Below are 12142 nucleotides of genomic sequence, written 5' to 3' on the forward strand. Positions count from 1 at the left end.
TCCGTATAGTTGCTGCCATCGTCTTTCAGCTTGGTTTTCTCTAGGAACGTGTTGAAGTTGAGGACTACGTTGGCCATTTGATCTACAAGACATATTGTAAAATATTTAGACTAAGTTCATGATAATTAAGTTCAACTAATCAAATTATTAGTGAACTCCCACTTAGATTAGACATCCCTCTAGTCATCTAAGTATTACATGATCCGAGTTAAACTAGACCGTGTCCGATCATCACGTGAGACGGACTAGTCAACATCGGTGAACATCTTCATGTTGATCGTATCTTCTATACGACTCATGCTCGACCTTTCGGTCTTCTGTGTTCCGAGGCCATGTCTGTACATGCTAGGCTCGTCAAGTTAACCTAAGTGTTTGCATGTGTAAATCTGTCTTACACCCGTTGTATGTGAACGTCTGAATAAAACACCCGATCATCACGTGGTGTTTTGAAACAGCGAACTGTCGCAACGGTGCACAGTTAGGGGGAACACTTCTTGAATTTATTGTGAGGGATCATCTTATTTACTACCGTCGTTCTAAGTAAACAAGATGCAAAACATGATAAACATCACATGCAATCAAATAATAAACGTGACATGATATGGCCATTATCACATAGCTCCTTTGATCTCCATCTTGGGGCTCCATGATCATCTTGTCACCGGCTTGACACCATGATCTCCATCATCATGATCTCCATCATCGTGTCTCCATGAAGTTGCTCGCCAACTATTACTTCTACTACTATGGCTAACGTGTTTAGCAATAAAGTAAAGTAATTTACATGGCGTTTCTTGATGACACGCAGGTCATATAAAAGAATAAAGACAACTCCTATGGCTCCTGCCGGTTGTCATACTCATCGACATGCAAGTCGTGATTCCTATTACAATAGCATGAACATCTCATACATCACATATAGATCATTCATCATTCATCACAACTTTGGCCATATCATATCACATACCACTTGCTGCAAAAACAAGTTAGACGTCCTCTAATTGTTGTTGCAAGTTTTACGTGGCTGAATTAGGGTTCTAGCAAGAACGTTTTCTTACCTACGTTAAAGCCACAACGTGATTTGTCAACTTCTATTTACCCTTCATAAGGACCCTGTTCATCGATTCCGCTCCAACTAAATAGGAGAGACAGACACCCGCCAGCCACCTTATGCAACTAGTGCATGTTAGTCGGTGGAACCGGTCTCACATAAGCGTACGTGTAAGGTTGGTCCGGGCCGCTTCATCCCACAATGCCGCTGAAGCAAGAAAGGACTAGTAACGGCAAGAAAGTTGACAAATCTACGCCCACAACAAATTGTGTTCTACTCGCGCAAGAAGAACTACGCATAGACCTAGCTCATGATGCCACTGTTGGGGAACGTTGCAGAAAACAAAAATTTTCCTACTCGTTTCACCAAGATCATCTAGGAGTTCATCTAGCAACGAGTGATTAGATGCATCTACATACCTTTGTAGATCGCGCACGGAAGCGTTCAAAAGAACGGTGATGATGTAGTCGTACTCGACGTGATTCCAAATCACCGATGACCAGCGCCGAACGGACGGCACCTCCGCGTTCAACACACGTACGGGACGGGAGACGTCTCCTCCTTCTTGATCCAGCAAGGGGGGAGGAGAGGTTGATGAAGATCCAGCAGCACGACGGCGTGGTGGTGGATGCAGGGCGTCACAGCAGCAGGGCTTCGCCGAGACTACGAGGGAGAGACGTAACGGGGGGAGATGGAGGCGCCAGGGGCTGGTCTGAAATCCCTCCTCTCCCCCCACTATATATAGGGGTGCCAGGGGGGCGCCGGCCCTAGTAGATGAGATCTACTAGGGGGGGCGGCGGCCAAGGGGAGGTTTCCCTCCCCCCCAAGGCACCTAGGGGTGCCTTCCACCACATGGACTCTTCCATGGTGGAAACCCTAGGCGCATGGGCCTATAGGGGCTGGTGCCCTTGGCCCATCTAGGCCAAGGCGCACCCCCTACAGCCCATGTGGCCCCCCGGGACAGGTGGCCCCACCCGGTGGACCCCCGGGACCCTTCCGGTGGTCCCGGTACAATACCGATAACCCCGAAACTTGTCCCGATGCCCGAAATAGCACTTCCTATATATAATTCTTTACCTCCGGACCATTCCGGAACTCCTCGTGACGTCCGGGATCTCATCCGGGACTCCGAACAACATTCGGGTTTCTGCATATACATATCTTCATAACCCTAGCGTCACCGAACCTTAAGTGTGTAGACCCTACGGGTTCGGGAGACAAGCAGACATGACCGAGACGACTCTCCGGTCAATAACCAACAGCGGGATCTGGATACCCATGTTGGCTCCCACATGCTCCACGATGATCTCATCGGATGAACCACGATGTCGAGGATTTAATCAATCCCGTACGCTATTCCCTTTGTCTATCGATATGTTACTTGCCCGAGATTCGATCGTCGGTATCCCAATACCTCGTTCAATCTCGTTACCGGCAAGTCACTTTACTCGTACCGTAATGCATGATCCCGTGACCAGACACTTGGTCACTCTGAGCTCATTATGATGATGCATTACCGAGTGGGCCCAGTGATACCTCTCCGTCATACGGAGTGACAAATCCCAGTCTTGATCCATGTCACCCAACAGACACTTTCGGAGATACCCGTAGTCTACCTTTATAGTCACCCAGTTACGTTGTGACGTTTGGCATACCCAAAGCACTCCTACGGTATCCGGGAGTTACACGATCTCATAGTCTAAGGAAAAGATACTTTGACATTGGAAAACTCTAGCAAACGAACTATACGATCTTGTGCTATGTTTAGGATTGGGTCTTGTCCATCACATCATTCTCCCAATGATGTGATCTCGTTATCAATGACATCCAGTGTCCATAGTCAGGAAACCATGACTATCTGTTGATCAACGAGCTAGTCAACTAGAGGCTCACTAGGGACATGTTGGTGTCTGTTATTCACACATGTATTACGATTTCCGGATAACACAATTATAGCATGAATAAAGACAATTATCATGAACAAAGAAATATAATAATGATGCTTTTATTATTTCCTCTAGGGCATATTTCCAACAGAAAGGGGGGCGCCGCCCCCCCTCTCCTAGTCCAATTCGGACCAGGGGGGAGGAGGCGCGTGGCCCACCTTTGGCTGCCCCTCTCTCTCTCCACTAAGGCCCATGTGGCCCATTACTACTCCCGGGGGGGTTCCGGTAACCCTCCGGCTCTCCGGTTTTCTCCGAAATCACCCGGAACACTTCCGGTGTCCGAATATAGCCGTCCAATATATCAATCTTTATGTCTCGACCATTTAGAGACTCCTCGTCATGTCCATGATCACATCCGAGACTCCGAACTAACTTCGGTACATCAAAACTCATAAACTCATAATATAACTATCATCGAAACCTTAAGCGTGCGGACCCTACGGGTTCGAGAACAATGTAGACATGACCGAGACACGTCTCCGGTCAATAACCAATAGCGGAACCTGGATGCTCATATTGGCTCCTACATATTCTACGAAGATCTTTATCGGTCAGACCGCATAACAACATACGTTGTTCCCTTTGTCATCGGTATGTTACTTGCCCGAGATTCGATCGTCGGTATCTCAAATACCTAGTTTAATCTCGTTACCGACAAGTCTCTTTACTCGTTTCGTAATACATCATCTTGCAACTAACTCATTAGTTGTAATGCTTGCAAGGCTTATGTGATGTGCATTACCGAGAGGGCCCAGAGATACCTCTCCGACAATCAGAGTGACAAATCCTAATCTCGAAATACGCCAACCCAACATTCACCTTTGGAGACACCTGTAGAGCTCCTTTATAATCACCCAGTTACGTTGTGACGTTTGGTAGCACACAAAGTGTTCCTCCGATAAACGGGAGTTGCATAATCTCACAGTCATAGGAACATGTATAAGTCATGAAGAAAGCAATAGCAACATACTAAACTATCGAGTGCTAAGCTAATGGAATGGTTCATGTCAATCACATCATTCTCCTAATGATGTGATCCCATTAATCAAATGACAACACATGTCTATGGTTAGGAAACATAACCATCTTCGATTAACGAGCTAGTCAAGTAGAGGCATACTAGTGACGTTTGGTTTGTCTATGTATTCACACAAGTATTATGTTTCCGGATAATACAATTCTAGCATGAATAATAAACATTTATCATGATATAAGGAAATAAAATAATAATATTATTATTGCCTCTAGGGCATATTTCCTTCACCTGCCTCGTGGGCCCCTCGAGCATCGTCTCGCGTTGATTCCACTCCCCAAAATTCACATATATTCCAAAAAATCTCCGTCAGTTTTTATCCCGTTTGGACTCCGTTTGATATGGATTTTTCACGAAACAAAAAACATCCAACAAACAGGAACTGGCACTGGTCACTGGATCAATATGTTAGTCCCAAAAATAGTATTAAAAATTGCCAAAAGTATATAAAAATCGTAGAATATTGGCATGGAACAATCAAAAATTATAGATACAACGGAGACGTATCATAATGCAGAATTGTAAAGAAGGAAGAACATGGAACAAGTTCGTCGTTAATGATAGATTTGTGTTCCGTGCTAACAAGCTATGCATTCCAGCTAGCTCCGTTTGTCTTTTGTTGTTGCAGGAGGCGCATGGAGAAGGATTAATGAGACACTTTGGCGTGAATAAGACGGAGGATGTATTTGCTACACATTTTTTTTGCCAAAGATGAGACAGGACGATGTTGAGCGTTTTGTTGCTCGCTGCACTACATGTCAAAAAGCTAAGTCATGACTCAATCCTCATGGTTTATATATGCCTTTGCCTGTACTTAGTGTTCTTTGGGAGGATATATCTATAGACTTTGTTTTAGGTTTACCTCAAACAAAAAAGGGGAGGGATAACATATTTGTTATCGTGGATAAATTCTCAAAAATGACATACTTTATACCATGTCATAAAAGCGATGCTGCTGCTAATGTTGTTGTTTTGTTCTTTCGTAAAATTATTCGCTTGCATGGTGTGCTAAAAACAATTGTTTAAGATCATGATACTAATTTTCTTAGCCATTTTGAAAATGTTTATGGGCTAAGTTGGGGACTAAACTTCTTTTTAGTACTACATGTCATCCCAAACTGATGGAAAAACTAAAATAGTCAATAGAACATTGTCTACTATGCTTAGAGCTATTTGGAAGACTAACCTTAAAGTGTGGGAATAATGGTTGCCTCATATTGAATTTGGTTGTAATCGTTCGCTGCATTCTACTATTAAGATGTGCCCTTCTGAGATTGTGTATGGTTTCCTATCTCGGGCACCCATTGATTTGTTGTCTTTTCCATCTTCAGAGAAGGTTAATTTGATGCTAAACAACGTGCTGAATTGATCTAAAAAAAGCATGAGTTAAATAAAGAAAATATTGAATGCGTAAATGCTAAATATAAACTTGTTGAAGATAAGGGTAAAAAACATGTTGTCTTTGCACCTGAAGACCTTGTTTGATTACATTTGCGTAAGGATAGGTTTCCTGATTTGCGCAAGTCAAAGCCAATGCCACGTGCCGATGGTCCAGTTAAGGTGTTAGAGAAAATAATGATAATGCATACAAACTTAGCTGCCTGCAGATTTTGGGTTTAATCCCACTTTTAATATTGTAGATTTGAAACCTTACTTGGGTGAGGAAAATGAGCTTTCATCGAGGATGACTTCATTTCAAGAAGAGGATGATGATGAGGACATAAAAACCATTGTTATACCCACAACCCTTATTGCTACATATACTGGATCAATTACTAGAGCTCGCGCATACCAATTAAATTATCATGTACTTTCGTTTCTGAGTAATGATTCTAATGTTCTTGAGAATATGATGTTGCCTAAACTGAATATATTTATTTTGCTTACAAATGAAGGCTCTAGCTTGGACAAGAAGGATTAACATCGGAGTAAGATCGAGCATGAAGATGATGGTATGCGCAAGGGAAACAAAAACGGAGTTTCAAGTTATGATTTCAGGACTTTGAAGCCACCATAATGAGGGCATAAAGACTTGGGTGAAATATACAAGATGTCACTTCATAAATTTCATCTAGAGACTATTATAGGTGTCGCGTCACCTTATTATTGGGTCAGGCCCATGTAATTTAGAAATACTTTAGTATAGCCTGTTTTTAGAGTCCGTATGTGTGGAAAAACCGAGCTAGGGTTGGTTTCGGACCCCTCCTCCAAGGGGTCACGAAATACCATATTATTCCTTTATATATACAGTCCTTATGGCGTCGTTTAGAGTTTGAGTTTTGTTTAGATTAAAGTTTGTCATAGCTGCAACTCGCGTACTTCGTTTGTGTTCAATGACCAAATCAAGACGTCACATAACCCTACTTTCATCTTATATTCGCAATATCCAGATTGCAATTTCAGTTTCTTATTTGTTCTTCGTTTGCCTGAAGGAAATAGACCATCGTGGTAAGGTTGATCGTGTTTCGGCGTAATCAATAATCTTTCAGAGTTGGTTTAGTGATTGTTAAGACAACACGTCTCCGCACGTTCGTAGTCGGATTGTGAAAGTATACTTCACCAAAAATGATAACCGTCATTTTATTAAAAGACCGGACACCTTTGCCTCTATCAACGACGTAGTCGTTGTGGTTATGTTGACCATTTTTTTTAATCTGCTGCGTCAGAGGACCATCCCGTCAAATTGTATCGTTCAGCCGTGTTTTTTTTTTTGAGACATGTGTTGTTGTTTTATTTATAAAAAAAAAGGGGGGGGGGGGGGGGGGGGGGGAGGGGGGGGGTGAGAGCCCAATTGCAGCAGGCCAAATCTACCCAACTCTCGTGCAGACGCGAGCCGGGTCGGATTTCCAATCGGCCGAAACGTCAAAGCGTCAAAGCTGATACACGTTTAGCTCCGTCGACCTTGGCGTGAAATGAATGGCCACTTCCACCTCATCCTCCCCTGCTCCTCTTCCCCTCGCACCCCCGCCCCCGCCCCGTTCGCGGCTCTCCTTTCCGGCCCCTCCGCCACCTCCTCCTCCCGCTACCACCACCAGCGCCGCCACCCATGGCACCGCACCCCGCCTTCGCCTCCTCCCCCACGCGGCCGACCCCCGCGCAGCGCACGCGGTCGCGGCCAAGTCTAGCGCGGACGCGCGCCTCGCGAACGCCGTCATGTGCGGCTACATCCGCGCGGGCCGCCTCACCGACGCGGTTGAGGTGTTCGACCGGATGACCGCCCGTGACGCTGCCTCCTACAGCGCGCTCATCTCGGGCCACGCCCGGCTGGGCTCCCCCGTATCTGCTGCCGCGGCGCTCTTCCGCAGCATGCGCCTCGCGGGAGTCGCCCCCACAGAGTACACTTTCGTGGGCCTCCTCACCGCCTGCATCCGCAGGGGCAACCCGCGGCTCGGGACCCAGGTCCACGCGCTCGCCGCCAAGGGACGGTACTCCGGCGGCTCTCTCCTCGTCGCCAACGCGCTCCTTGGCATGTACGTCAAGTGCGGTCGCTTAGAGGACGCTCTGAGGGTGTTCGACGGGATGGAGGAGCGCGACGTGTCCTCATGGAACACGGTGCTGTCCGGCCTGGTCGAGCTGGGGAGGTACGAGGAGGCGCTTGAGCTGTTTGGGGACATGCGGACGGCCGATGTTGCGGTCGACCGGTTTTCTCTGTCAGCGCTTCTGACGGCGGCTACTGAAGGGTTCAGCCTGCCTCTGGGGGCAGCGGTGCACGCTCTGTCTCTCAAGTCCGGGATGGAGCTGGATTTGAGTGTGGGCAATGCGCTCATTGGATTTTATGCTGAGCATGGTGATTCTGTCGAGGATGTGGTTGGTGTGTTTCAGAGGATGCCAGTAAAGGACGTAATTTCGTGGACTGGGTTACTCAATGGATACATGGAATTTGGTTTAGTTGACAAGGCTCTGCGCGTGTTTGATCGGATGCCTGAGAGGAATTTTGTTACATATAATGCAGTTCTCACCGGGTTTTGTCAGAACAAGGAAGGTGTGCGAGTCAGTTTTGCTAGGAAGGCTGGGCTGCAGGGGCTCGGGTTGTTTAGGCAGATGCTGGAGAATGGGTTGGAGATGTCAGACGTCACCATGACTGGTGTCCTCAATGCTTGTGCTATTGCTGCGGATAGGAAGATGAGTGAGCAGGTTCACACATTTGTGATTAAGTGTGGCTGTGGTTCAAGTCCTTGGATTGACGCCGCGTTGATAGACATGTGCGTCAAGTGTGGTAGGTCTGGAGATGCACGTCTGTTGTTTGAGCATTGGCGCCACCAGGAGAGTTTTCACATTGCTTGGAGCTCTTTACTGCTTTCTAGCGTTAGAGATGGAGAGTATGAGAAAGCGCTTTCTACATTCCTTCAAATGTTTAGAAGCAGCGATATTCAGTTCATTGATGCGTTTTTGTTGACTACTGCACTTGGAGTTTGTGGTGCTTTGGGTTTTACGGAGCTTGGAAAGCAACTGCATCTGCTTGCTGCAAAATCTGGGCTTTTGCGTGCTTGTGGAGTTGGTAATGCAATTGTCAGTATGTATGGCAAGTGCGGACAATTGGAAAATGCAGTCACTTTCTTTCAGCGAATGCCTCATCGAGACCTTGTGTCTTGGAATGCGCTGATCACTGCTCATCTTCTCCATCGCCAGGGAGATGAAATATGGGACATATGGTCTCAAATGGAGAGATTAGCCATCAAGCCTGACTCCGTGACCTTTCTTCTGATCATATCAGCTTGCAGTTGTACAGACTCAGATTCTGCAGATGCATCTATGGAACTGTTTCGTTGTATGTCAAGCAAGTACAACACTGAACCTGCTATGGAACACTTTGCAGCAGTTGTGTACGTCCTTGGCTGCTGGGGTCATTTTGATGAGGCTGAACAGTTTATAGCTAGTATGCCATTCAAGCCTGGTGCATTAGTTTGGCGATCTTTGCTGGAAAGCTGTAGCAAGCAGTCCAATATGACACTGCGAAGGCGAGCTATGAGTCATCTACTTGCCCTGGAACCACAAGACCCATCCACATATGTTCTGGCATCTAATCTGTACTCTGAATCAGCAAAGTGGCATTGCTCAGAGAACACAAGGCTGGAGATGCGGCAAAAGGGTATCCATAAGATTCCAGCAAGGAGCTGGACATTTTATGACAATGCTATTCACTCATTTTTCGCTCGAGATAGATCACATCCTCAGTCCAAGGACATCTATGCTGGTCTGGACGTGCTAACTCTTGAGTGCATTAAGGCCGGGTATGAACCAGACACCACCTTTGTCCTACATGATGTCGAGGAATACCAAAAGAGACACTTCCTAATGTACCACAGTGCAAAGCTGGCAGCTACATATGGCCTCCTAATGGCAGGCTCTGGGAAAATTATCCGTGTGGTGAAGAACATCCGCATGTGTGGTGACTGCCACTCATTTCTGGAGCATGCCTCTGCTGCTACCGGAAAAGAGATTTCAGTCAGAGACTCGAATGGGTTTCATGTTTTTAGGGCAGGGATTTGTTCCTGTAGAGATTAGTCTGGTACCATACCAATTTTGACTACTTTGCAGTGTCTTTGTAGCACTGTAGAATCTATAGAAGATATCCTTGTATTGAGATCCTGTACATTGCTATGAGTTTCTTCAGAAGCATTCATGCCAACCAGGGGCGGAGCCAGGCTGGCCGCGTGCCCCGGGCCGCCTTCAAGCATTTCTCCTGGATTTGGGCCTCACGTATTAGGTAGCAGTACATTCACCAAAGGAGTTGGGCCTCACGCCCCGGGCCCAGGCCCTGGGGGCCTGGGGCCTGTCTCCGCCCCTGATGCCAACAGCTGTTCAGTTGACATCATATTCAGAAAAGTATTTTCTTTTGCTCCAAACATTCAGTTGAATATGTTTCTGAGAAAATATCGGTTGAATAATGTCTAGTACCATAAACAATGTGAAAATTTAACATTACAAATCACTTACTCCCCAGTGGTCTTAAAATTTGCTGTTTGCAGTTAGCACACGATACCTCACATTTATATGAATATGATTTCCGGCAGGACTCTTTATGTTCTTGACCTGTTTGCAGTTACTTGTGAGTTGCAACCTTCACAAAAAAAAGCAAGATTAAGACAATGAGGTAGGCATCTTCTATTGCCCTGACCTAACTGTGTACTTACAGTTAGCACTGATGCTCGCGTACAAAATCATTACCTACTGGCTCTTGACTAGAAGCTCCTTCCCTCCCGCACGCGCGACGGCCCTCGGCCACGGCGGCTACCTACACCTGTCGCTGGCCGCTCGGTCAGTGGCGCCACCCCTCCCGCACCATGGGCCGTGCTCGCTCGGCGCTCCTGCTCGGCCGTCCAGCTGTGGACATGCGAGATGCGGCGCCCGCGCATCCAGATCTCCCGCCGGGTCACGACTGATGGTCTCCGCCTCCAATCGGCAACGGCTCCGCCACCCTCGCGCGGATATTGCTACGGGGAGTGCTCCAAGGCCGTGCGCCTCTCCCCCTGCATGTGGACAACCACGCCTATGTCCATCTAGTTAGCGTCCACAGGCTACCTTCCCCTTCGCGCCTAGGACGCTGGACAGAGCCAGTCCGGCAACGCGCAGCGCCATGCTGGCGGGCGACCGCATAGGCGTCAATGCCACAAGCCCTCCATCAATGCAAACGTCGGGCGAGAGGTCTTTTTAAGGCGCTTCAAGGGGCTCTGCTTCCGGTGCCTGAGCTCTGAGCATCGTCGTGTACATTGTAGAGATCCTATCCACTGCATCGAGTGCAAGCTGCCCGACCACGCTCGCGACTGCCCCCAAGATCCGCGCAACAGCAGGGGCGACAAACTGGCAAGGGCGAGGCTGGGGCCTGTTGCTCGGCGCAGCCCGGTCCACACTCGTCTTCGCTTCCCCACGCCGTCGGCGCCCGCGCCGACCATGGAGCGCTGCCACCATACTGACCTGTCAAGGCGGCCGAGGAACATCCACAAGGTGGTGATCGAGACGCCGATGGTGGAGCATCAGATCTCCTTCCTCCGGCGCCATGCCGTCCTCCTGACGTCGGCGGCCGAGCGGCACGCAGCGAACCCTATGTCGGTCGGACGTGCTTTCGACGCCACGCTCCGCACGCCGGCCCACTACTGCGGGTTACGAGCCATGATCCGGAGGACTTCTTGGTGCTTTTCGAGCTGTCGGCGCACCACGACAACGCCGTCCACCTCGGCTCGATCAACATCGACGGCGTCGTCTTCAACATCAAGCCATGGCACGAGGATGACCATGTTGTGCACCAAGACTTCATGCTCCATGTGTGGGTGGTCATAGAGAATATGCCCCTCCATATGGGTCCCTTAAGGGGGCGGCGGAGGTGCTCGGCGTCAAGTGCATCATTGACTGCCTCGACACCCACACGCACAAGCGCGGCGACACACAGACCTTTGCGTGCTGGGTGTGGGTGTGGGACGTCGCCTTCATCGCCACCAAGCACACCATTTGGAGGGCGCGCGCATCGTCGGGCGCGTGAAGACCATGATAGGCGCCTCTCCCCCAAGCGGGGACAGTACAAAAAAAGACACAACCGTGACATTTTGACTCGAACGAAAACTTTTCTGTCATGCTTATGACAATTCTATGATGATAATTGTGACAAAACCACGTATCATCATAGATGTGGTGGGCTCCTACTTCTATGACAAAAGAACATGACAGAAAATGAGTTTTTCGTCCTGGGCGGGCCGAGGACGCACATGCATTCCATTTTTTGGGTCGTCCATGATGGAAAAAATCGTGGTAGAAGCGAGGGCGAGGAAAATATCGGGGAGTTCCTGGTTATGGTAGGTGGTCGGGGCCGAGCGATGCACGGAGGTTTGCGTGTTTCTCTCGTACACGTACGCACGTGTGTGCAAGGTGTTGGGCTCTAACTGAACCCGAGCGAGGCGTTCACTTATTGAACCCGAGCGATTGCACTAGCTACATTACTGAACCCGAGCGATCGATCCCTTGGTTGTTAACTGAACCCGAGTGATTCCTTCGCTGCTGCTGCTACTTGAAGCTGATCGAACCAGCTGCCTCTTGATGAATAGTGGCCGTTCTTGGGGGTTGTATGAACAGTTCTCGATGGGGGCTGGATGAATAGGACCCCGTGGTAATAGGCCGTTG

At 48.2% G+C, this 12142-nt stretch overlaps 1 protein-coding gene across 1 annotated transcript; it reads left to right on the forward strand.

Moving 5' to 3' along the window:
* Nucleotides 1-6931: 6931 nt before the first annotated feature.
* On the forward strand, nucleotides 6932-9646 carry LOC123190049 (pentatricopeptide repeat-containing protein At5g03800-like). The gene has a single exon (XM_044602609.1). It carries the CDS (start codon nucleotides 6947-6949, stop codon nucleotides 9533-9535), a length of 2589 nt encoding a protein of 862 aa, XP_044458544.1. The 5' UTR covers nucleotides 6932-6946; the 3' UTR covers nucleotides 9536-9646.
* The last annotated feature ends 2496 nt before the right edge of the window (nucleotides 9647-12142 follow it).

The sequence above is a fragment of the Triticum aestivum genome, chromosome 2A, assembly GCF_018294505.1.
Source record: "Triticum aestivum cultivar Chinese Spring chromosome 2A, IWGSC CS RefSeq v2.1, whole genome shotgun sequence".
Taxonomy (NCBI): domain Eukaryota; kingdom Viridiplantae; phylum Streptophyta; class Magnoliopsida; order Poales; family Poaceae; genus Triticum; species Triticum aestivum.

Excerpts from the sequence above, each read along its gene's own strand:
- LOC123190049 (XM_044602609.1), top strand. The coding sequence starts at position 6,947 with ATGGCCACTTCCACCTCATCCTCCCCTGCTCCTCTTCCCCTCGCACCC.